Source organism: Osmerus eperlanus, chromosome 1 (assembly GCF_963692335.1).
Source record: "Osmerus eperlanus chromosome 1, fOsmEpe2.1, whole genome shotgun sequence".
Lineage (NCBI taxonomy): Eukaryota > Metazoa > Chordata > Actinopteri > Osmeriformes > Osmeridae > Osmerus > Osmerus eperlanus.
Window position 1 is genome coordinate 17,156,044 of NC_085018.1, and position 27,323 is coordinate 17,183,366.

Here is a 27,323-nt window from a genome sequence, read left to right on the forward strand (position 1 = left end):
CTACAAAACCACTTACGAAAGACTTTTGTGTTGAATTGTCATGGCAACCTCAGACTAGAACACTGTAACTAGATGGAGGACGAATAGAGTTGAAGCTAAAAGCCTGGCTAAGCTGGGTCAGAGACAGAGAGAAAGAGAGAGATTGACTGTCGATTCATGTGACTGGCTACCCGCAATGCCCTGCGGAGAAATCAGTAGACATCAACACAGAACAAGCAGACACAGTAGGGTTACTGCTTTAGGGAGAAGGGAGGCCTTGGGCACTGATATGAATGTGTGTATGTGCATGCCTGCCAGTGAGGGAGTTAGCTTGAGCTGTCAACATTTGATTCAATAACAAGGAATAGAGACAAAGGTGGCTGTGTTGGAGATTACCTAAAAAAACATAAGATGTCAGCACAAGTCAATGATTGTATGGGAGACTCCACAGAGCAGTTACACACAGCAAAATGACATTTCTAACGATCTTATCTTGCTTCAGTTCTTTCTAAATCTTCCTAAATCTCAAACCGTAATTATCATTTCCAACAAGCATGGGATATTAACCATTAATTTCTTAAGCCCAGGATGTAAAATTTGAGGTAGTAAAATCTCATCCTGTTTCATGCCTTGCTCATCTCTCCCAACCCCCCCCCCCTTCCCCCTTCTGCTTTATCTCAAGTCCATCTCTTCTCTTTCACTTGTCTTCGAGTCCTCCTTCCTTCCCTATCTTCAAGGTGATTAAATTGAGCTTAAGTGAAAAGGGAAAGGTTGCTGTCTATCTTTTTGGTGAAACAAACAACAAATCGATCAACTCCTTATCTCAGAGTGGTCATTTGTGAGAAAGAGAGAGAGAGATGCAGAGCAATCTTCTAAGCATACTATGAAGGGGGTAGTGATGGGTCGTTCGCGAACGATCCGGCTCTAAGAGCCGGCTCTTGAAGGTGAACGTCGGGAGCTGGCTCGCATATCTGAAGAGCCGACTCTATTTTTAATAGATTAATACAGCCTATAAAAACTAAATGATTATGAAATAATTCATTTTAATTGTATTTAAAACTAGAGAGGGTACAATTTCTGGGGAAATTGTAGGGTGTGCTTGCTTGCGTCGGTTGCACAGGGGTCCGTTTTTGAATGACATTTTTACAACTGATATTTCTGTATATTTTATATAAAAATGCATACTTATTATTTATAAAGATGACATAGATTTAAAAGCTTTTTTTTTTTGCTGCTCATTTACAACTGAAAATACAGTGAAGTGTAGAATGAAATAGATGTCTTCTCATTTCCCCTGCAAGAGGCAGCCTCATCGTTGAATCAAAATGAATAAATTTGGCAGACCGGTGTAAAAATTGACCTAATCTCTATGACTTAAACGTCATTTTAAGTTTTTCCCTTCTCAGGATATTTTCAGGCATTTAGCCTACTCATTGCATTAATTCATTAATAAAGAACCCCCTTTGAAGATTATTCTACCACGTTACCCGGCAGTAGAAGATGGAATCGCGATTCAAACAGTACCATCTGCTAACTGAAAATATGCCCCCCAAAACGTAAATAAGCTTGACATTTATTTAGTGGAAAATCGCTCATTCATAAAAAGCTCACTGGTAGCGATCATTGTCAGTAACAACGCAAAATGCGATATAGCCGTGTGTGGAGAAGCTGCCCCGGTAAATTGTACTACTACGGTACAGTACTAGACTACTGCTGTGTTCGTCTTGGTAGCGATTGCGTTGGTTGAATTGGATTTAACGTTCCGTTGTATGGTTTAAGATGAAATTAATTATTTTCATGAACAGATTGACAACGTTTAGGCTGTGGCAATGAAGTTCAGGTTAGTAGTTAGATAGACTTTTGATTTAAGTAAGGGGAGTGCCGAACATGTTCTGTCGCCGTTTGACTTCCTAAACAGCTATGTAGTGTAGATGTTTTTGTAGTGTGTCTCATGTAAGCTACAGCGTTGCAGTGAGCTACACTGGTTTGAAACCACAGGTAATGGTAATTTCACCAACAAATCGTTTACCAATGTCAGAATAAACCCTACAACAAAAATGTATATGTGAGGAATGTTTATTTTAATGATTGAAAACAGATAACGCTACATCATAGACCACTGTAGTATGTGTTGCCCGGGCAACACAGGCTAATGTCATGATGCTAATACTTCAGTGAAATAGTAGACTACTGTTTCCGAAAGTAGATTTACTTCCTTAATAATATCAGCTTATACTGTACATTACACATGACAATTGTGTGTCATATCACAAAGTAAAATGAGTAAATAGTTATCACCCTGGCCTCTTTGCTTGTGGCGTTTCTGCAGCTGCCTTGCAGTAAAGCTATAGTTAGCCTAGCTATCGCCCAAGTTAACAGATGCGAAACGAATGTTCTGCCAAAGGTAGTCACACGTGTTTTCGTGACGTAGTGACGTTAGTAACGTCAGTGACTGTGGCTAGCAAATTAGCCACCGTTAGCTTCACTTTTCGCCACAAAAACTTAACTTCAGCCTAAACCATGCAACGGAACGTAAATTCCAATAGAAGCAACTCAATCGCTACCAAGACGAAACTTTTGACACCTACTTTGTCTATGTAGGCCAAATATTGACTGAGTTTTAGGGGGGCAAAAAGAATAATAACTAGAAAAGGCTGTTCCTGCGAAACAGCAGTGAGAATGCTGAAAACCTGAATGGGGATAGCTGACCATGCTAAAAAAGCTGAAAATAGTGAAAATTTAGTAGAAAGTTATAAGCTGAAGCTTCAAAGCAACCGAAAGGTATTTTTGAAAGGGGCTGGAGCAGCATTCCAACAATGATTTGAAAGGATTTACCATTACTTTTAAAGGGAGAATAATTTGCACAAAAACCTTAATATTTTAAAAAGTATAAAAGTGAGAAATGAGAAAATACCCGCAAGCTGAAATGAATTTCAAAAATGTGTGAGTCACACAAAAGAGGCAGTGTGGAAGCTGAACTGCATCATCTGCATCATCTTAACAAAGCTAAGAGCTAAAATAGCCTACAATGCGGGAGAAGCTGAAAGCTGAACTGTTAAACAGAAGAAGTAGGCTAGCTAGTCGGAACAAGAATATTATCGTTTTAACAGCTGAAATTATAGTTGGGATAGTAATAGCAGTAGCAGATGTAGCCTACCATTGAGTGCGTTTACTCGGCTTTCTTAGTAGGATTCAATGTGTTGATGGAATGAAACATACAGCAGTAGAGCCGATACAGGAAGACACGGCGACACTTTGTTGCAGAAGGATGATGGTGCAAGTTTTGTCCGTGGAGCATACAACGATTAATAAAAAAGAATCATGTAGACGCGTTTATTGAGTAATCGCATAACTAATTACACATGTAAACGGAGTAATCATATTATTGGCATAAACCGACAATTGCTAGTAATCGTGTTTCTCATGGTCAAGTAAACGTACCAATCACCTGTGTGAGAGACTGAGTGGTGCGTGTCTGTCGTTACGGTGATGGTGCAGCTATGATTGCTAACGCGCTGAAAGCAGAGAATAAGAGAAATGTAGCTAGAATCCACACCTCAAACAAGATAACCTAGACGCAAAACTGTACGTCCAATCCAAAATATAAGGATATTTTCCGAGACTCAAGACTCTGCCGAAACCAGAGATATTCTTTATATGTCTGTGCAGTCAGAAATACGACTCTACCTGCAGTTTCAAAAACGTGTTCCTTTTGCTTTCCTGGTGCTTGTTTGTTTGGTTGCCACGGTGATGGCGCAGCTGTGATAGCTAACGAGCTAGGCAGAGAGAAAAACGAACATTTACCTAGCATCCACACCTCAAACAAGTTGACCTAGACGCAAAACTATACGTCCAATCCAAAATATAAGGATATTTTCCGAGACCCAAGACTCTGCCGAAACCAGAGATGTCCTTTATATGTCTGTGCGGTCAGAAATACGACTCTATCGGCAGTTTCAAAATCTTGTTCCTTCTTGCTTTCTCTGACTGATTTTACTCACCTCTCCATTGAAGTTAGTGAGAGAATTTGAAAGGCTGCTCTCGCTTCAAGGCTCATAGCTGAAAATCTGTAAATGTGAGCTCTTTAGTAGTTACATTGGCTGAAAGAGGACAATTTTTCCTACATTTTAAGGTATAACTTGTTTCTGTAAGTTAAACTATATGAACGTTAGAGGAATTTGTTTGACAAATTAGTTGAATATCAGAAAGAAGGAGCAAACATTTTAATGTATTTCAAACTGTCATAATTCAAAATTGGCTGAACATTTGAAAAAGCTGAATCATTTGGGAATAGCTGAATGTCTTGTGAACATTTTAAAGGTTGAATGGTGTCTCTAGCTGAAAGTAAGCTGAAGTAGTTACGTTTGAAAGAGGAGGAAGCTTTTTAATGATTTGAAAGGATTTACCATTACTTTTAACGGGAGAATAATTTGCACAAAAACCTTAATGTCTTAAAAAGTATAAAAGTGAGAAATACCAAAAGTCATAGCCATCATCTCCTGAAGGAGCTGAACGTTTTGATACAAAAGTTGTAGGAATCGGTTAAAGTATGCAGAACGAGTTAAAGGCCAAAAAACGGCGGAAGAACTGAGAAGTTGAAAAGCAATAGTGAGAATGCTTAACAGCATTCTCACAATAATAATATATATGTGAGAGAACAAAGGTTGTGCCCTTGCCGAAGGCAAAGCACACCCAATAATTGACTCATTCAAAGAACAACAAAAAAATACTTGTAGGCTTAAAGGCGCACACGATCGTCCTCACATTCTGTTCCTGTCAATCCTGCATGAGGGAGGGCCGAGCCAACTCACACAGTCAGAGAGTAGTCAAAACTCGGAGGAGAGCCATGACAAATCAATGCATTTTTTAAGATATGTGGTTACGGTCGAGTATGATTTCATTTAATAATTTAATTCAAATTGTTTTCACACCTATCATAGTCAAATTCATAGTTAAAACATGTATTTTTTAAAGAGCCGTTAGAGAGCCAAAAGAGCCGGCTCTTTTTAGTGAGCTGAGCCATACGAGCCGGCTCACGAAAAAGAGCCGGAATGCCCATCACTACAAGGGGGGGAAGAGGAAAGGAGGAGGTCAAATAGCAGTCTAAAAGGGATTGTCCACCACAACTTGTTTTCTGTGTGGACCAATTTGCCAATGGGAAACAGGAAGTGATGTAGTCTGTGCTGAGCTGCTTTTTGGTCCTGTAGCACATTTTCTGAGGTTCATTACTTATGAATTAAACCAACTGTTTCAATCATTATTTGTCAAAGGGAAAGGAAATGTAGTATGTTTGGGGTTGGAAGGATAAGCTGGTAAAACGAGGTTAAACTCTAAACATCTAATCGATTGAAAAGTGCATGGCAATAGTCATTAAAACATGTGCATGCAAATCCAGCCATTGCTATTCGTCGCCTGTCCCTGAAATCGCTCTCTCAAACTGCAAGCGTGTCAAATCCATATTCTAGGACAGGACAGTACAAGCGATGTGTGCATTGCAGACTAGATTTCTCAAAGCACGCGGTGAAAATCAGGGGCGCGCACACATACAAACGCACAGTCTACACACTCAGCATGCGCGCACCGCTATGATACAGTAGCGAAGGTACATAGGCAAGGCAATGTTCGTTCCTTTTTCGCTATCATAAACGTGGGATTTGAGGGATTGGTTCTGGTATCATCAGGTAGAGTTCCAGAGGTCAACAATTTTGAGAGACATCTCTGATACAAACAGTGAAAGGTGGGTAGACTACACTTTTAACCGACGAGGGAATTTCAGGTAAAATTCTTGATAAATTAATTGGCTGTTAATCCTAATTTAAAAAATATTATGTAAAGTCAAAAGAAAATATCTGCAGCTGTGTTACAAATTGAAAAATATGCATAAATGTGTTAGCAAAATAAAATAAATCGTTTAGCATTAGGTCTATATAGATATTACCAATAAGGGCAGTACATCTGTTAATTATTAGTAGTGGTTTAAAACTATTTTTATGGTAATTAACATCATTCCAGACTGGACCTGCGTTTGTACATGGTGGTCAGCACCAGATCGGTAAAAGGTGTCTGATTGAATTGGGAATGACAGATCAATCAGGGTCTTGGCAGTGGCAGTCAGAATCGATCAATGTTATCGATTCAAAAAGCAAGAGCGGGGGAAAGGGCAGGAGGTGTGCCCCCCCACTTGCCCGGGAAGGTGGGGGTACAAACAAGACTGGACGGACCTTCGGATGTATTTTCTCTAAATTTGCCTCAAGAGATACAATTTAAATGGCTTTTAAATTAATAAAATGTATCATTTATCCCATTGTATCATTTGTCCCTTTATTCCTTTATTCCCTCTCTCGTTTTGCCTGCTTCCCCTTTCTACAGCCCATTGACACACATTCATTCGACCCTGAATTTATCCATAATTTAAAATAGCAAAACAAGGAAATGTTTCCTCATATGCGTGAGTTGGCTGCAACTAAAGCAGCAGAGACTTGAGTGGAGGAGGAGGAAGACAGGAGAGGGGGGACATCAGATGCAGGATTGAACTGTTTTAAAAAGCAAGGAGGTTAAAAAAAATCTGGATTTGTTTTTTTTCCCTTAATTTATTTAATTTAATTCTTCAGCTTTTGTGCATCAGTCTGTCTGTTTAACGTAGGATCAGGCCCAAGCCAGATCAGGCCAATAGTATAGATTCAACTTTATTAATCCAGAAGAACATTTCATTTTACCAGAAGATGGTCCAAGTAGAAATAAAACAAAGAATGTAAACCATATTAAACTGCACTGTAAACGGTCAAAGTGCTTAAACTGTCAGTATAGTCTTCCCTTCATCTTTTTCTCCTTCCTCCAACAATGTCTCTCTCCCTTTTCTCTCGTCCAACTCACCCTTCCGGCCATCTCTCCTCCTACTTTTCTTCTCTCTCTACCAGGATGTGTGGAGTCGACGTGGACCTGGATGAAGGAGGGTCGAGTGAGGAGGAGAAGGAGGAGGAGCTCTGGGTGGGGGAGGGTGTGCGGATGTTAACTCCTCCCGTGGCCCACAGCGAGGGCAGTGCATGGGGCAGCCGTCGAGGGAGGTGTGGATGCTTGGCCTTCGGGACAGGGCTGGTTCTGTGGAATGTGGGTATTGGGCTGATGTGTGTCCTGCTCCTGCTGGCTGTGTTCACCCTGGTCCTGCTGCCTGCGTCTCTGCTCCTCTACGCTGGCTTCTTATGTCACTCACGGGTGAGCTAAGTTCAACTCCTATCCTCACTATGCTCCTCTCATCTAATAAGCTGTCAAATAAAGTCAAATTCACACACTATGCAGTATATAGACCATTCATTATTTCCTTCAGTTGAGGGATGCTATTTGATTCTTCATGGGACTTTAGTTGACAAAGTGTTGAAGATATGCCTGCAAAGATTCTCTGAACAAGCCTAAGTTTTAAGAGTGGGGGTATTGGTTTTAGTTTTCCATTGACTCCTGGAACTCACTGTACAAGAGCTACAGTCATGGCCAAAAGTGTTGGCAGTGACATACATTTTGTGTTTGCAAAGTTTGCTGCCTCAGTTGTTGTGGTGTTGATTCACATTGTTTGTGCAGAGTGATCAGATGCATTTTAATACACAAAACCTCATGTTTCACAGTTTTTGGGCCCTGACATAAAATAACTAGCTAACATCATTTCACTCAGTCAGATAATCATCACAAGGGAAAGTGTGAACGAGTTCTAGTCAGGTCATTGTGATTGGATTATAAGAGCAGATTGATTGGGGGGGGGGGGGGGGTGGAGACTCTTTGCATATATTGAATGTTTTTGCCAATTAAAGCCTTTAAAATTATGAAATGCATATTATTGTTTTCCAGTATGCCATAGAAACATGTGAAAAAATATATACAAATACAGAACCAGCTAACTTTGCAAAACACAAAATGTGTCACAAACAATACTTTTGGCCACGACTGAAGGAAATAGATAGAACATTATTTGACCCAGAGGGGGAAACTAAATTATGACCCTAAATTGTTGAATTAAACTTACAGCTCTGTATTTATGCGTATCTACTATTCAACAATCAAATATATAATATAAATAATAAATGGACACTACGATGCCTAATGTAGGTGGATTTGACTAATCTTTCCACCCATTCATAGAAGTACTCTAGACAAGGATTAGATTTCAAACTAAATGTAACAGTGCATCACAATTTATATTCTGGGGAGGTCCTCTTCCAGTCCCCCACTGAGACCAGATTGATGAAACAGACTGCTGACACATTAATAAATGCTATAATGAAGCTGAACCATCTCCTGAGATCTACAGCTGTTGTCCTTGGCTGGCTTGACATCACAAATAACCTTTAGACAGGCCACTGCACTGTATTTCCTTACCTCTTTCCCATCTGGTTGGTATGCTGCCAGTGGCCTTGGGTGTCTTTGTCAGGAATGTAGGACAGTGAAATGTGACTCAGTTGCTTCTTTTAGAATTTTGCTGTTTGTCATTTTTGTAGCTGAATATTGGTGAGCTAACTCTTAGCTAACTTTCTTAGCCACATACTTGACCACTAATATTTCTCTGCATCAGTAGGAACAATATGAATGTGAGTGGAAAGTGTATGATACAAATGCGCCACCATCTATTGTGTTTGTCTTTATTGTATATTTAGGGTTAGGGGTTAATGCTACTTATTTCCCTTTATTTAAAGAGTAAATTATCAGTTTAGTTAATAATTAGAATTTTAAAAAAGCCCTTTAATTTCAATCCTACTATCTTCCCTGGGCCTCTCAGGTGACTGACTGCTAAGAGGTTTTATTGACAGCTGTGGGCTGTCTCATATCTGAACTGTGAAGGGATGCTGGGAAAAAGTCTGTCACACCCCACTACCCACATGGATCCTATTTAGTACTACTACCACCACCCACCTACACACACACACACACACACACACACACACACACAAACTCACTTCCATCCACCTGTTTCGAAAAGATTAAGCATGCCCAGTTGTTTCACCTTACCTTAAACAATTAATTGACATGCTGTGTAACATAGCAATACGAGTGTCACTATCCATGGAGTCTCTCTGTCTGGAGTGATATCTCTGTGTGGTACTATGTTGCATAACAACTCTCTCCCTCTATAATAACAGGTTCTAGACTCCAAATTACCTATCTGCCATTATCTTGATGATAACAGCTGCTCTGCCCTCATCATTCTGGGCTTTGTGATGATGTCACCGCTGGTGGTCGTGGCGGCGGCCATTTTCTGTGGCTTGCTTCGGAGGCTGCGGCTCCTGCTGCTGTTTCAACCAATCACACGGGCCTGGTACCGTGGGAGAATCCTGGACTGGGCAGGCAATGTCCGTGCCTGGGTCTGATCAAAAAGCGCTTTCAAAAAGAGGAAAATATGAGGAATTGAACTGTCAGCAGGAGAGGGGCTGGTTCCAAATGAAGTTTGAAGCCTTTCTGCCTTTGCATCTGAGAAGATCTGGATTGTTTTATGATTGACTAGTTAGAATTGTTGCCATTAGAGCATAGGGTGCGGGCTCAGGGTTTGATTTGGGATCTGGCGATGTTTTTAAATGTATAAAGTGTCCCACCCGTAAAGAATGTGTAATCAAAATGTGATCCAGTCAAGTGTTTTAAAAGACTAAGAGCCTAAGTTGTCTGTAGCCTTTAAAGGACAACTTGACTGAGCAAATGCTTTACAGCTTTAAAGGAAGAGTTAGTAAAAAGATTGTTTGAGCATACAAGCATATACTGTCTGTGGTTTTGTATGTATCTATTATCTGTAATGTTAATGGATATTGTTGTGTATCTTAGTAGCATGTAGAATAATTAGTTAATGTATAATATTTCATTCTGAAATGCAAGGGTAGAGAAGCCATTGGCAAGTTATATTTGTTTTTGCAGATTGAGGTATTTTAGTAGTTTCCCACAAACTCTCAGTGAACATGAACATGTTAATGACTTGCTGTCTTTATAGTCGCTTATCTCTTATCCTGTGTTAGAGGGACAGAATAGAATTAGCATACAATTTTATTTAGTGTCTACTACACCACCTGGTGTGTGCTTATTTGTGTCATTAACCGTTCACATTTTGGGTCTTCATTTCTTAATCAAATAAACCCATATGCATAAACAAATGACTCATGATTACTTCATCTACTTCATCTATATTGCGTTTCTGCACAAAATCTCTGTAATGACATACCCAACACTAATTAATCACATTACAAGGCTCGCATGGATGCATGGCTGTTGATTTTCTTTAATTGAGGCCATGGAAGAGGAAATTGATGTTGAAATGCCAGGACTGTGATTTGGCTATTACTATGGCTGATTCACTTCTCAAAGGACTCATTTGACAGATAGTAGAGGCTAATTGGGGTGACTTTTAGGTGTCAGCTTGGGCTTAGAGACGATTTAAAAACAAGTAATTTAAATGCTATTATATCACTTAGATGTAATTATGTGTGGAGTATGTATTAGTGGTGCTTTGATAATGTTAGTGATGTTTGTTATTAATAGAGATCACGTTCTACTTATTATGGTTCACTTTCAAGTAACCGAGGACCAATGTAGGACAATATTTAAAGAAGTTATTGAAATGAGTTCTAAACTGGCTGACTTGGTAACTCAAAAGATAAAACAGTAAAGCTTAGCAAACATGACTGCCTTCTTTTGTATAAATCCAATTCCATGAGTTTACACCCAGAATACATATTATAACTTGAATTAATTTCTAATGTCTTCTCTACCCTCAGATGCCACACCGATTAGTCACCATGACGACTGGGAGTCATTGGGTATTTGCCATGGCAACAGAACGACATAAATGAGGGAGAAAGACATTAGCGGTCATGTAAATGATTTTGTGAAACTGAAATTATGTATGGACCTTGTGTGTGTGTGTGTGATCTGATCCTTATTTACAATGAAGCAATAACACCATACACTGTGGAATAGACATTTAAGGGATTTAACAGGATTTCTTCATCATGAAAAGTGAGGTTGGTGTGAGTAAGGTTTGCAATTATTAAATTACAAACGTATCACCATGTAGCATTAATTTACCTTGGCCCCATGTCCAGTTCAAACATCTACAGGGAGTGAGAGCAAGGGAGAGAGAAGGAGAGAGGAAGGGAGAGAAAGAGGGTAGAATAACATACACATTTGCTGTTTACATTGGTCTTTGATGTGGCCAGGCCACACCATGAGAGTTTAATTGTATGCATGTGTGTGTGTGTGTGTGTGTGTGTGTGTAATTCTGCTATGTTATTCCACATCTGTCTGGGGCATAGAGAGCAGCAGAGATTATGAATAATTGAGCTGTCTGCTTCCACTGCTGAGTGCATAAAACCCAGACTCGAAACAGTTAATTCCTGCCAAGACCAGCACCTCCACACTTGCATGACCCTGGCCACATCTCAAAGAAGCATACAGGACACACATATACTGTATGCCTCTGTGTGATACAGACAATACATCAAAATATAGCATGGTAACATCAGTGTGCTTGTACACAAGGCACCCCGGGTGTGTGGGTGTACAGTTCATTTTACGCATCTAGGAAAGGGTGTATGAGCTCAGCGTATCAGCAATTATTTGTGGTTTCACCTCCTGTCTGAGTCCTTTCACCTCATCCCTCCTCTTGTTCTCTCGCTCCCTCTCCAACTCCACTTCACTCTCTTCTCCTCTCAGTTTCCCAAGAATTACTTCACAGCCTCATCGCAACTCACAAGGATGACATCTCTAGCAGCCCCCTTCAGCACCTCCTCAAAGGTATAGCTCATGTAGCCGCTCTTGCACAGCTCTTTAGCACAGCACCTTCATCTTACTTTCTCACCGAGGCTCCGATTCTACATGGAGGAGTGTGCGATTCCATCATCCTGCTTACACAGCTCCAAGTATACGAAACATTCCATGCCCCACCCCCTTTTACACAGGTGTGTTTCTGAGCGTGTGTATGTATGTTTGAGAGCTGGTATGCATTATAAAGTACATCCAGCTGCCCCCCCCCCTGTACACAGGTTTATGCATGAACGTAAGTGTGTTTGAGTTTGTATGTGTGTGTGTTTTGTGTGTCTACCTGTTGAAACATCATTATTGTACAGTGCCACTGCCTTGCCTGGAATTAGCCGACATGAAGTTCCACAAGGGAATAACTAGTAGCTCTTTACACTGATGCATTTGCATTAAAAAGAAAATCCCAAATTGCTCAGTGTCATGTGGCCAAGTTCCTGGTGCTTGGGGCTTGGAACATGGAGGGATAATTACCTCAGTTAATCAGATGGGCGGTGAGGCATTCTGACAACACACTGTCAAAGGAGCAGACATTTCCTTGAGGATGATGAAGCTTTTTAATTGGCCCAATTAATAAGTTTGTCTCATAAGCTTTGCTAAAACCCACTCCACCAATTATGCTTTTCACCCCTGTTGCCAAGAATGGGTACAGACCTGTAGGGCAGAAGGAGCTTCTTGGGGGGGGGGACAGACAACATCACCATTTAAAGCTGACAGTGTACCAAATGGGTCATAGCAGGGGCTCAGCATAGATGGGAAGTAACAAAGTACAAATATTTTGTTACTGTACTTGTAGTAGTAGAAGGCATCAGTATTTTACTTCACTATTTATTTTTCTTTCTTTCTTCTTTTTCTACTTTCACTTCTTAAATGTTTTACACAAATATCTGTTATAAGCTCCAAGTTCTCTTGAGAGCTTCTAGAGAGTGGAATGTTGCACATGTGATTCTATTGTTCTGATTTTTATTTAAAGATTTATATTTTTATTATTATTTGAATATTTATTATTATTTACACATTTTATAGTAAGCGAGAGAGCTTCTACACTGGAATGTTGCAGGTTCCCTGCAATAGAATGGTTGTCAATTCATGATACTCTCTCGTCTCGTAATTTGAATACTTAAAATACAATACCAATGTTGTTAAGAATAATTTATTTCATAAATAATGCTACACAATAAATAGAATGCTTCAATCGACACCGTGATCGGTGATCGGTATTATCGGATCGGCAGATACTGATTTCAGTCATCGGTGATCGGTGATCGGCACCAAAAAACCTGATCGGAGCATCTCTACTCTACGGTACTCTATTGTACTCTGCTCTGCTTTAATCTAATCTTTTTTAGGCTTCTCTGTTCTCCTCTCCCCTCTAGTCCTCTCTCCTCTCCTTTCACTGTGTGTGTGAAAAAAAGTATGTCATGGATGAGACAGAGGGAGCTAGCAATGTCGACATGGCTGAGAATAGAGACATTCCTGATCACCCATGGCCATTTATGAGGGAGATGTTCGAAATTGTCTGTGTCAAAAAGGATTCCTGGCGAATGCACTGTGTCTACAGTGTCTTTTTGTATTATTGTATTAATATGATGTGAGGTCCAGTTACCAGCATGACATTAAAACAGGTAGTAGTAATGGCTAATTTTTACTTAAGTATATGTCAGAGCCCACACTTCTTTACTTTAACTTGAGTGAAAAAGTGTAGTCAGTACTTCAACTCTTAAACATGAGTATCTGTACTTCTACTTGAGTTAAGGATGCGTGTACTTTTGCCATCTCTGGGGCTCAGTGATCCAAGAAAGCTAAAAGAAATAGAATTCAAAGGTCCTTTTCTCAAAAGATCTCTCATGGGAGAGAGCTTGAAAGCATAAAAAGAGCTCAAACAGTGCTGAAAACCACACATCATGATTACACGATCAGGTGTTCTCATGTCACAATCATAGTATGATTTGAACCAATTCCAACAGACATAATCATCTAATCACACGCAACGTCTATATAATTCATAATCAGGTGCACATTGTCACAAATTACAATTTACATGTTGTACTTTTGTGATTATTCTATGGTGTGAAAAAGGAATAGAACACTGTTTTCGAGATATTACAAGTTCTATTGATAGCAAAAGGTGTAATAACAATGGTTGGAACACCATTGTTATGAAAGTCCTCCACAGCACCATTCTCTCTCTCTCTCTATCCCTCCTTCTTGCTACCCCTATTTCTACCTTTCCCTCTTTCTATCGCTCTCTCCTTCCTCTTCACTGCACTCTCTTAGGCTCTCTAGTGAAAATGATTCTGCCCTGGGGGCCGTGTACATAATGCTCTCTCACTCCATTTTCCACTCCCGACTACGCTCTCAGCTGCCAATCTCTAATATTCTGCTGCAGAAAATTACTGTTATGCCAGTACTTGCCATCTTTATCTCCTAGCCCCACCTTCTCTTATCACCTACCTATCTCTCTCCCTTCAAAAATTGGAAAATAATCTTTGCCTTTCACCCTTTCTCTGTCCTACTCCCCAAGCAAAAGAAACATCTATGTCCTCTTGTTCACAATCATCCAGCATCCTTTCTCTCCTTCTAACCTCTGCCTATTAAATCTTCTTTCCTCCCTCTCTCGGCTGGGGTTTTTATCCTGCTGTAAGCTTTTTCTCTCTCTGCTGCCCACAGAGTACTGCCTATTCCTTTTCTGATGCCTGCCAATCTTTCAGCCATTTTCCTCTATTTCAAGACCCCAAATTAACCTGTCATCACAATGACATCGCCCCCCTGTGTCCACCACATTCACTCTCTCATTACCCCCACCGGAGAGAAAAAAGGCTGTCACACAGTTGAACATTGTGTAATCCCTCTCTGTCTTTCTCTCTCCCTTTCTCCTGCCGTTCCTTTCATTACTTCTATTACATTTTCTTCTTAATACTCACTCTTTTTTTACCAAACATTTTTGTAAAACTCTGCCTTTTGCTAAATGTAATTTAATTTGTGTCTTCTTCTTTTTTCAATCCTGTTCCAGGTGATGTTTGTAACTGTGTGTGGTCTTGAGATGGCTATTCGATAATCGCTCGTTTCTAAGTGTTTCTAATACTCTAGCAGGTGACACACTGCAGTTGTCAAATTAGGTTTGAACTAGATTTCATACAGGCACACGAAAGGTCTTATATAGAGAGGATTATATATCTATGGCTCTATCTGAGAGTCAGACAGTGACACTGGCTTGTAAAGTTTTATTGAAGAGCAATAGTGAACTAACAACTCACTCAAACCACTACCATGCCCTTTTTGAGGTATTTACCAATACATTACTAGTTGTAATCCAGTGAAATAAGTCCACCATATCCCTGTACTGTGATGTGGTACTCCATGTTAGAGCTACATGATGAGGCCAGGGCAGGTGTAACCTGAGGCTCAGGCTTGGAGCCCCGTAACTGAGGATGTTGCCAGGCTGTGCATGCTAGTAAGACATGAGAATCAGAAACCAACAACAATGTCTAGAGGAATCTTTAGAAAAATGTGATCCTGTTTATGGTGGCAGTGGATATGGTTATTTCATAGTCAGTTAACTTTTGTTGAGTCAACAGTCCCACATTATTTGAATGTTAATTGATAAGGAATGCTGTATGAATACTGCAGCGATTGTAATGTTCAGGGTAGAGTACAATCTCACATTGTCTGCTGTTTCTACTATAAAACATTGTTATTTAGCGATGTGGATGAAAAGTACAACCCTGAATAGAGAAAGCTGAAGGGGGTCAATGCGGTCAAATTCAATGAGGAAATGTAACTCTCTGTGAAGCAGAACATCTAAAAACAGATAGAACTGCTCCCAGCACCAAGCAAGAAGCACACATTGAAACATACTGTATGTTAAACATACTGTGCTAACTTACACTATGTTTGATTATATGTGTTAAAAATAGCAATACATTATTTCGAAAATGTAATTAATCGTAAGCATCCAAACGCATATAAATTTAGGAGGCATACTTCCGGGAAAGTGAACCAACTTAATTTGGTTTCAAATAAAACGGTGATTGACCGGGTGTGATATTTATTTATAAATCATAGACCTACACAGACAACATTTCAGGATTGGTAATGGAACATAACTGTTGCTGCTGAGACTAAGAGTGGGACATCTTGACTTTTAAATTATCCATCAAAGAGTCACTTTTCTCAAACACACATACTTCAGCGAGATTTCCCTTTGGCTCAAAATAGTCTCTTGTGCTGTCCTGTCTGTGATGGAGAGCTAATCCATCCAGAGTGAAGGTGACTTGATTGGCTGACTGAGGCGATGCAGAGCTAAGACAGGTAGACCAACATGGAGCTTCCCATGTGCTCCAGGGTAAACATAGCAAAGGGATAAGCCCTATCTGTTTACAGGCACACACGCTTACAAGACGCATACACACAGCAACACATACACACATCTAGCCCTTGGGGATTTCTGTGCGAACACAGCACAGCAGACAAGTAGCAAACAGCCATAAATAAACACAGTTTCTCTCTCTGCCTATCACACTAAAGTCCTGCCACTCAGATGAGTAGAGCTAGATCCTCCAGTCCCCTAGGGTAGAGAGACAGAGAAGAAGAAAAAGATGAAAGAAAAAAGTTCAGGAGAGGCAGAGGGCCAGGAGGGAAAGACAACAGGAGGTGATGTATGACAGAAACAAATGGCGTGTTGAAGGATGAGAAGAGCCCGTATGAAACGTTGTCACATCTATCAACAGCTGCTGGCCTGTCAAGGTTGCTGTCATCAGATACACAGTGTATAAACACACACTCACACACAATTCCTCCTCGCACACCTGGCCACATCTGGAGAAACAAGCTACCGTATACACACATACACACCTTTGATGTGTGCATCTACACTGGACTAGTTTCATGAATCATGGGTGAACAAACACCTATGCACTACAACTAAATTACATACTGGACCTTTTACATATAAACCCAACAACGAGTCATTTATTTGTACACGTTGTACTGTAGAACATTGTCGCTGTGTCTGTAAAAGTGTTTTTGTAGTTTAATTGCGGCTTGTTTAGGCTTCTGCTGAGAGGAGTCATAACACGAATGCCCTCTTGCATGTACAGGCACAATTCACCGATGTAAAAGAAGGCATGAGACTCTGAGGCATGAAACAAATGAACACGCTGTCTGAACTAGTGAACGCCATGAACAACCAGCGTGAGGAAGCACAGCGACAGTAATGCAGCCTGAAAGATTTTTTAAAGAATGGCTGTGTGTGAACTAGAAAGCTTAAACTGAACAGACGTCTCTGACCAGGGAATTGGGCTTGAGGAACGATAGACAGCATGAAACAATAAGGGGAGGGAAGGGAAGGGAGGGAGGACAGGGACCATGTTTGTCTCTCGCTCAACAGCCCAGTGGCCGGGTTACCGGCCTCCTGTAATACATTCCATCATTCCCTGTCCTCTGACATCATGACTTGTCCACTGGCTCGGGTGGAGAGTAAATAAATAGGTCAGACTGAGCTGGAGTGTTAACACCAGCTTTTGTGTTCCTTACGTGGTTCTCTGGGTTGAGAACAACCAACACCCATAGCAACCAAAGGCACAATAACTACCCAGAGAATTGAGATACGATTAGCATTTCAAGCTAATCACAATTAACTGCTCTCCTGTTGTCTTCAGTGCTCAGAATTTGATAGTGTTTACACACCTCCGGCTGTGCTTCATAGGTCACCGGATGGCGTAGGTGTACTGTCTGTCATTCTTTCTTGTGATTGGCTGCTTGCCTCCATCAGGTCTTGCACACCATGACAAAGCAGTTAAAAGAAGATTTGGTAAGCAGAAATTGGAAAGCTCCTGATCCTTCATTGATTCATTTTATGGACAGTGCTGGGAGTCGTTTTATTATTGATGGTGATGTGGCTGATGGTTGTCTCATTATATTTTGTACAAGACTTATAAAACATTGCTAGGCAGCTTGTGATTGTGTATTTGTCTGTGTCTGTATGTGTGTGTGCACATGTGCATGTGTGTGTGTGTGTGTGTGTGTGTGCGTGTGTGTGTGTGTGTGTGTGTGTGTGACTGCGTGTGTGTGAGTGAGAGTTTATATTGATGGACCAAACTAGGTACTTTTTATATGTATGAGAATGGCAGAAAAAAGGAGAGGGTTTTGAGGGTGCTAAGCATGAAAATGACAGAAATGGATTTGATTCATTCATGTGCAGCTGCATCTGTACCTAGTTGAAATTCAGCTTGGGAAGTAAACAGTTGTCTGCTTTATCTATAGAGAGCCTGCCTGTTTAGAGCACACTGGAATGGGAAATCGGAATAGGAAGTAGCTAGTCCATCATGTATTAATGATCATGGTTTGCACTAAATTAACTACTCCCCTGACACCCACACAGAAATCTCTCTGGGATGTTTTCCAGATAACTGCTTTTGATAAATGCCCACCTACAATAAATTAATCTGCCCTGTTGCAGCCTTGTCTCCCGAGGTCAACAAAGATATTTTGTAATTACACAGGACATCTTTATTGAAATTGATAGTAATAATATGGATGGATTAAGTCCTACTATTCAATATTAAAATAAATGTCTAAGTATATGTAATGAAACATGCAAATAATGTAAGTACAATGTATAAAGTATACATGTTTCAGTTTAAGGCAGTAAAATAGCTCAAAATAATGTGAACTACATTGCACTCACACACGAGGGACCTTTCCAAAAGGACTTCCTCAATATACTAAATATTGGTCTGTTCATTCTGCTTTAATCTCTCTGCAAACTGTAGGTGGCTACTGTTTAAAAACACCAAAGGAGACTCTGAATAGAAAGTATACTAGCAAACTAGTTATGAAAAGAACCCAGAAAGTCAACTTCATGTTTTTTGTACCCTTCACCAAAGGTCACAGTAAATACAACAGAATGACAAATGTCAACAATCCCACATTGTTTTGTGTGACACATACATTTCATCAGAGCATTCCATTCTTTCTGTCCTCCTCTGCTCTGTTTTTTCCCCATTGCCAATCACCCATCTGCTAGGCTGACTTCACAGGTCTATATTACGTCAGGGGAACGCCACTCAGTCCCTCCTCCCTCTGATTCTCTCTCCCACTCCCTGTCACTCTTCCCTCTACCCCTGCTTTTGCAGGCCTATGGAGTAGAATTTAATCTCTTTTTCCAATGGAACCTATCTCATTTATATGACTAGAAATTGAGTTCAAAACAGATTAATTCCAGCTAAAAGTAAACACACGGCTTCAGTGGCGGACCTGCTGCCTAAACGTCTCCATAGCACCAGCAGCCTTCTTATCATCTGTCACATCCATAACCACATCAGCCAGCTAGTAGGAGAAGGACAGCATGTGCAAGAGTCCACTGATGGAGTGTGGATACCTGGAAGGCTGACCCAGATGACTCTCTGCAGCCGAGGGAGCAGCCATTACTTTCATGAAGGTTAACTGTCACTGGAAGCACCATAAAGACCATCCCTTGTCTCCATTCCACAATAGTTATTGTGTTTACAGTAAGGCCAGATGTAGAAAAAGACTGATAATCTGACACCTTTGACATTTAAACATGGTTAGTGTTTGTGTGATAGGTTGTCATTGTGGTTTGATTTTGTCAATGGGAGCCTTGTCTACTGGAGTGGCCAGTCATCTTTCCACTGTGACACTTCAGGATTTTCCATGTTCCAATACAAAACCCCTCTATGTATCAGGACAGCATGGTGATTCCAAAGCTCTTGAAATACCAAAGAGTTACTGCTTGCACACAACTGACTCTCTGTTGCTTACTCACTCCCTTCCTACTTTTTCTTTCTCAGTTTCAATATAATCCAGTTATGCAGTCAGTTGTTAACAGGTTTTATAGTTATAGTCACCCACATCTTACTGCATTGCATAGCATGATGTCCACAAATGTTGGTTATCCTGTTCCTTGTATGTGCAAATCCATAGATAACACCTATAGCCTTAAACATAATTGTAAGCATTCACTGACTCTTTATCTATCACACACCACATGAACATTCCAGCAACACTGTACACATCAACATTACAGGCATTATCTTCTTCTTCATGGGAATTTCCATTCTCTTCATCTATAGCTGAGCCTCAGTAGTGTGGGGAGGGCTTGAGAACATTGCAAGCTCTGACAGGTACCATCTCAAAGGTGGCTAAGCCATGAAAAGTAAGAAGGAAGTTGCCAACCCTATCCTCCCATAACGTCCTACAATACTGCTTTGAAAGGCATTGCCTCTAACCAATGATTAGCTGTTTCCCCTTGACTTTTACAAGGTTTTGTACAGATCAGTCATTGAGGGCTGTGCCAGTCAGTCGACATTTGATAGCATATCCTGTATATATGGAAAGTTTAACAGCGGGAAAATGAGACAAAACATGTGTCCAGTGTCAACTGATGGAAATTAAAATGGCCGAAAGCATAACTGAATCTGTGAACATTTGCATATGAGATGGTGTTTCCAGTAAAGTCATATAAAACTAAATGGAAGACCACAATGCTTTGGAATAATAATCCTCAAAGCCTCAGCTGAATCCTCTACGTCTTTGTCAAACAGGAGACAGTGACTCAAACCATCAAGTGTCACTGAGCCTCTGCAGGAGATGAATCCACTGCTCATGTGTCCATCCAACAGCAGTGCCCAGGAGGATGACAGCACGTTAATCTAAATGTTAATCAGGACTGCAGAGAGGGAGAGGGCAAGTGAGAGAGGGGGAGAGGGAGAGAGCTCATCAGCAAGCCGCCTTTAATGTCCATGTGAGCACTGCTATCTACGAGTTCTGCAAACTTGTTTAAAAAATGTTTTTATGGTGCACTCACAATGGGAATTGATGGATGGTATGCCGATTGTCCGATTAAGGGGCCTATTGAAAGCCCTCACATCAGACTGTATCCTGCATACCATTGCCTTCATGCTTCTGATGGGAACTAAGTCTGTGTGTGGTTGGTCAAGCATGGAGGTGTGAAATATAGGTATGTCATTCTAATCAACCCCCTCTTTTACACTATGATACACCATGTTCTTAGGGGTGAAATAAGAAAATAATTGCCAAGTAAGGGCCAGCTCTTTCTATCCTTCCTATATCTCTGACTGAAAGTCTCATTTCCTCTGTCCCCCAAGGACAGCACTAATTATTAAGAGCAGATGAAAAAGATACAGAGAAGAGATAAAGCATAGCTTCTCTCTCTCACAAACACACATAATAATTTGAAACAAAATAAAATATGACCTCTCTCTGCAAGCGACTGAGTCCGAAGTCCAGCAAAAGCTAAAGTGACGCCGAAACTCTTGCAAGGGGAGGAGGCTGTCAAGGAATTTGGAGACAAGAAAGGACAATAGGGTATGGAAATATTTGGAGGAAAGAGTAGGCTACTGCGAAGTTGAAAGTAAACTCGTTTCATCCGTAGCGACTGCTAGTTGCGTCAGTGAGAGCAGGAGGATTGAATCTCAGGTAAATGCGAAGGAGGCAGGTGCCACACAATATTATAGTCCACGAAATGTAACTACAGAGTGGTTCAGTTCAGTTCGTAGACTTTCTGATAGTGGGTTAAATATATGTATCTGGGCTGAAAGTTTGGTCAGTAGACTATATCTTGGCTGTATCTGAACCGCTGGGACTGTTTTTGGGACGTAAAATATCACGGAAGAATGTAATGGACTTAAGTGCCACGGACGCAGGAATATCTCAATTAATGCTACTGATAATGATGAGCAACATATATACTTTTGTGTCCGTTTACTTTCTGTAATGGAGTGGATCCGATTTGCCTACCTGGTCCTTGGTGCTTTGATGCGACCAGGCAACGCACACGTTTCTGGACCTGCCACAGGTGAGTCTTCAAAGGCCTGTTTAGAATAATTCGCCTTTAGGTTACAAATAGCCTAAATCTAAGGAGATTATGTGTAAATACAACTTGGAAATATCTAAATTAGGCAACTGACATTTATGAAGACGTTTAAGACAGTCCGACCAATTGGCCTACAACCAACCCATATTAATTTACTTATGTCTCGAGTAGTCTTCAACAACACTTTATTACTAAGTTATATCCTCCAATTTAAGTTGTAATGTCTACTGTTACATTCGTTGACGTCAAAGCGTTTTGCATAGAACATATCAGGCAAATGTATTTGATGGTTGCTTTACTTTATATAATTTAGTACGTGATCACATTGTTTTGTCGTTATTCCTGTGCTGGCAGCAGCAAATACTTTGAAAACCAAACTGTATCTGGCTGTAATATTAGGGAAGTAACTTTCTCAAACTTAACTTAGTGATACTCAGCCAACTAATTAACATTCAACGTTTGGATTCATGCATAAAAAATTGGTACTGTCCAAAAGGGATTTGTCTCTCTCTCTCTCGCACACACATCCCATTCTCACTCATCCACCTTTCCTGCTTTGGAATGCAGAAAGGGAACCGAGGAACATTCCATCGACATCGCCCCATTCTTTTGTCTTAAAAAACTTTAGAAAGGTTAACTTTGTTAAGGCTCTCTCTTTCTCCTTACCTACATTTTGCCTTTATCAGTCTGTGTAAGTCATTAACATCAGCGTTTAAGCTGTTTGCCTCTTCCCTTAATTATCGTTTTCCCTCTATAACTTTCTCTTGGTCCCTATTTTTCCACTGCTTTCTAGCGGTTTATAAATGTAATGTATTGTTTGGGACCATGGTTACTTTTTAGCCCCTCCAGCCTGCATTGGTGAGGAAAATGAGAGGAAGAAGGGCTAGAAAGTGAGATTATAAAGGTCATGGTTTCTGCATATTCTGAACTGAAATGAGGAGTGGATTAGCATGAGGAGGTATTGCATTTTTTTCTGTACAGATTAGGATTAGTGCATTTTTGTATTGTTAGTACAGTTGAGCATGTCAGTGCACCTTGGCACGAAACATGCTAGTACAGTGAGGTCATGAAACTTCCTGCAAAACACCTGCAGGCGTTATATACCTGCTATTACTGGTCATGGAAGAATAGAATAAATAGTTGCAATGGAACACTCCAGTTCAGTTTTAAAAATAGATGCTGTTTAATGGCTGCCCAGGATAACTTTAGATGCTAGTAGCAGTTCTTGCTGACTGCATATCTGACTGAATGTGTGTTTTCCTCATTCAAGTAGAGGAGCTATTTTGTGTTTACTAGAAAAAAGCGTATGGTAATGGCTGCAAGAGAAAATGGAGCTCAATTGGTTCTAAGAAATTAGGTGTGAAGTCCAGTGACTACTGTAATGCATTCATCAATGAGCAACCAGCTTCCAATGAGACACAATGTTCTGTTTGTCTTTTTCTCCTTTTGTGTTTTCCTTCACTTTCTCTGTCACACAATTTTTTTGTATTGTCAGTTATCTCCATATTTCGCATCCATATTCCACATGTTTTGTATTCCATCCAACCTCCAGTTTTTGTAGTAGGTTAGTATTAGGTACTTTATTAATCCCCAAGGGGAAATTGCGACATTGCAGCATGCGAGATGAAAAAAAAAGAGCAGAGTAGAATACAACAAATATGCAATAAACACATACACAATTTCCCTTGTTCCCTTTCTCTTGGACCCTGTTTTTCTATCCTTTCGAACGGTTTATAAAACACGGTTAAATCCTGGGGTAGTGCATGTGTATGTACAAAACAATTTACCGCAGGTGACACACAGGATTAATACACATATGCTTAAAACAATTTACAAAACAATTTAACACACACAGGGAGGCACATAGGTGACACAAGTAGCTAATAATGTTAACAGTGAATAGCATTTGAAAGCATGAACCACTGAATAACATGAACCAGTGAATAGCATGCACCAGCAATAGACAGAAGTGTGATTGCAGATGAGAAACTTGATAGAATGACACTCCCCTCTCTATCTTTCTCCTTCTCTCTCTTTTTCTTTCTATCTCCCTTTCTCTCTCAGTGTTGAACTGCTGTGAAGGGGACATCCTGCTCTTGTTGGACTCCTCAGGAAGTGTGTCATCCTATGAATTCTTGCGCCTGCTTCACTTCCTGTCCGAGCTTCTCCGGCCCTTTTCTCTGGGGTATGGCCACGTAAGGGTGGGGCTTCTGCAGGTGGGCACAGAGCCACACCTAGAGTTTGGCCTGGATGCCTACAATTCCCAGACTGACCTACAGGGGGCCCTACTGAGGACCAGGCAGCTGCAGGGAGACACCAACACAGAGGCTGCCCTTCGACAGGTCCAGGGGGTGCTCACCAAGGCTGGGGGAGAAACAAAGCTTCCTAAGGTGCTGTTGTGGTTAACGGATGGAGTCCAGCCTGGAAATGTAAACAAACTAATGGCAGAGTTAAGGAGAGAAGGTGTGGTTGTGCTGGCTGTCTCTACGGGACACGGGAACTACCAGGTGCTCCGGAACTCTGTGACTCCGCCAATTGAGTCTCACCTCCACTTTATAGACATTGATGACATCAGCATCATTACTGACGACCTGAGGGAGGCCATAATTGGTGTGTGTGTGTATGTGTGTTTTCAGAATCTGTTTTGTATTCACAACGATGAAAATAATTGTAGTAAAAAAAAAAAAAACATTGGTTGGCTGGAAATAAATCTGTAGTAAAAGAGATCATTTGTATCAGCAGCATAGCCACTCTTGGGGTGAGACAACAGCTAGTATGGCTACTGAGAGAGCTGTCAGACTAAACTATTTTTAGACAGATGTGTGATTTTCAGAAGGCCTGTGGAATACGTGTGATTCTCACCCACCACCGAGTAGTACATCTCCTTGCACCCTTTCTCTGTCTTTTACCCTTTCTATATTTTTCTATCTCAGAGCTTATTCGTGCTGAGCGACTTCTAGTCACCCAGGTAACCTCCAGTAGGGCTGTGCTGCAGTGGCGCCCTGTCCTGAGCACCAGTACGGGCTACTACCATCTCCGGTACACCCCTGTAGGGAAGGCAGAAAGTGGAGACCCCCAGGACGATGCCAGCAGCCAGTACATCCCAGGGGACAGCAGCTTGGTGGAGCTGACCAACTTGCATCCAGAAACCACCTACGCAGCCTTTCTGACCCCTGAATACAATCAAGAGTACCTCAACACACTCACCGTCAGCTTCACCACCCTGCCAGGTGAGAGAGAAAATAATTGGGCCAGGGAGGGAGCAATAGAAATGTAGCATTGAAGGGGTTGGATAAATGTTTGATGAAAATACGTTTTAAATAAAAGAGTATAAAGACTTCAGCATAATAGAATGAGTTTCGTCCAGCAGAAGCTGGAAAATTCAAAGGAAAACCTAATCTCAATCTCAGGCAAAGACACATCAGACAAAGTAATTATTATTTGATCAATTCTGTTATCTTCCTGTTCTTCCTTCCTCCCTCCTCTCTTCCTCCTCCAGACGTGTTGAGCCCTGCAGTGGTCTTGGTGTCAGAGTCTGGTCTTGACCGGGTGCGTGTGAGCTGGGGTCCCCTGCAGCCTAACAGAATCCAGAGGTACAGGGTGGAGTATGGAGCCATTCCCAGCGGACAGGTTCAGATAGTGAGCCTACGTGGAGATATTAACTCCACCCTGCTCACTGGCCTGCAGCCTGGCACTCAGTACTTGGTCACAGTCAGTGCCCTGTACTCTACCGGCACAGAGAAGGCTATGTCTGCCAGGATCTGCACGCAGGAAAGTACGATTCTGTCTGTGGGTTTGGGGTTCAGGAGGCATCTTGTTGATTTAAATGTTTTGTAAAATAATTGTGTTCATAGTTTGTGAACCCATATTTGGAATTTTTCAGGTTCCTATTGCTAGTCATTTTGCAGCATTCCCTTTCCTCTTTATTTAGCTTTTCTTAAAAGGGTCACGACTTTATTTCCCATTGTGATCTTTACCTGTCCTGCCTGTCTCAGTGCGTCCTGCCTTGAATGACCTCAAGCTGATCCCAGTGGGGCCTGACACGGTGCAAGTCGAATGGCATTGCCAGGAGGAGGGGCTTAGGGGCTACTGGCTGAACTGGCAGAAGAGTGATACTCAGAGCTCCTCCCCTCTAGCATCCTCCACCCTTTACCTGCCCCCTGGCTCCTTCTCTGCAAGCCTCACACGCCTGGCCCCCAGCACTAGAGTGTGTGTTTCCCCTGTTTACAACTCAGGCCGAGGGAATGGGTTGTGCTGTACAACACATACACACACAGGTTGGTCTACCAATAATAAATAATTGAATATAGTGTGTGTGTTTTACTAAAATTGCTATAAGCAATTAATTTGACATACAGTAATTTCAAATTAAAGAGACTGCAAGTCATGTCATTGTATCCTGTCATCCAGAACTGCTGGGACAGATAATATGTTGCTAATGTAAAAAATGACAAAGAATATGTTAATATTCAAAGTCTTTTGGTGCTCACTATATATTATAATACTGTACATCATTCTTTCTTTCTCTTTGACAGCTTACAGGGGCAATCAATAAAATTCTACAGCAATTAAGGAATGGAGTGAATGGGATAAATCTGCCTTTTTCTTCATTTTAAGTGCTTTAATACCAACACAGTACTATCATGGAGTTTTTAACTCACCTCATCAAACCACTCTGACTCACAACAACATGTAAAGTGGATCATCAAATGGAGGTCTTCTTGATTAAGATGAGCTCACACTAAGCTGTGGTTTCTGCAACAAGATTCTACAGTGGAGATCTGAGCATAATGGATGGATCATGCATTGACTCCATTTGTCTTACACAAAGGGAAGATGAGGATTGAAGGAAAAAATACGTCATTTTAAATGAATGTCTTGCTTTGCTTTGTCAATCAAGCATGATCCACAGTCCAAGCATGACATTGTTTGCAATGGGTAAAGAGAAAAAAATACATATTGAAGCAACATGTAAAAACATGCATAGTATCAAACATACTAATGTAAATAAAACTCAAAGTACAAGGCAAAGTCATAGATTGATGTACAAGTCAACTGTTCGCCAACTTGGCTTGCTTGGTCATAGTGTCATCTAGTGGAAAATGTATCTATTGCAGGCTGTTATTAGGCCATTGAGGTAGGGTATGTCATTTTTTAAGATCATGACCATTATTCAAGTTAACAGTAATGTAAACTTTAACATTTTGTTGTAATACCAGAAGTTAGACTGATTAACATCAGAACTAATTGAGTTTGCTTCATTAATAGGAAAGCACTATAGTTGTTTGTTGTAATGTAAGTAGTGTGATTGTCGTTTTTAAGGAATTGACTACTAAGCATTAAGATCATGATTTACTGAATATACATTATTGTGTTTAATCAAAGTGTTAACTAAGATGGTAGTCTAGTTTAAGGTTTTCAATTATATCATATCATTTTGATTTGGTTACTATATTAATCTATCAATGAGTGACAGAAATATTACTACACTGTGTACGTGAAACACAAATAGACCTGTAAAAGCTATTCTTTTTGCCAACCCATACTGAATATTAGAATAAAGTGCATTACAATAAGTGCACAACTTACATTAAAAATACCCAAATAAATGTATTCATTATACATATGATGAAACGATCATCTGAAAAATATCCTTAATAGAATTACAACTAATGTAGAAAAACTATAATTAATTTAACATAACACTTGT

The 27,323-nt window shown here is 40.6% G+C and overlaps 2 protein-coding genes across 3 annotated transcripts; both read left to right on the plus strand.

The window, feature by feature from the left end:
• The first annotated feature begins 5,472 nt into the window (after positions 1 to 5,472).
• LOC134022945 (transmembrane protein 88) lies at positions 5,473 to 10,108 on the plus strand. 2 transcript variants are annotated; one of them, XM_062464706.1, is made up of 3 exons: positions 5,473 to 5,755; positions 6,897 to 7,191; positions 9,102 to 10,108. In XM_062464706.1, exons 2-3 carry the CDS (start codon positions 6,898 to 6,900, stop codon positions 9,327 to 9,329), a joined length of 522 nt encoding a protein of 173 aa, XP_062320690.1. In that variant the 5' UTR covers positions 5,473 to 5,755; position 6,897; the 3' UTR covers positions 9,330 to 10,108. The 2 variants fall into 2 exon arrangements, with proteins under 2 accessions (XP_062320690.1, XP_062320680.1); XM_062464696.1 differs by having other exon boundaries at positions 5,475 to 5,716; positions 9,102 to 10,107.
• A 10,918-nt stretch (positions 10,109 to 21,026) lies between these two features.
• Positions 21,027 to 27,232, plus strand: LOC134022956 (von Willebrand factor A domain-containing protein 1-like). Its single transcript, XM_062464717.1, has 6 exons — positions 21,027 to 21,595; positions 23,678 to 24,223; positions 24,547 to 24,843; positions 25,113 to 25,388; positions 25,609 to 25,890; positions 26,149 to 27,232. The coding sequence occupies exons 1-6, from the start codon at positions 21,514 to 21,516 to the stop codon at positions 26,166 to 26,168; spliced, it is 1,503 nt and encodes a 500-aa protein (XP_062320701.1). The 5' UTR covers positions 21,027 to 21,513; the 3' UTR covers positions 26,169 to 27,232.
• The last annotated feature ends 91 nt before the right edge of the window (positions 27,233 to 27,323 follow it).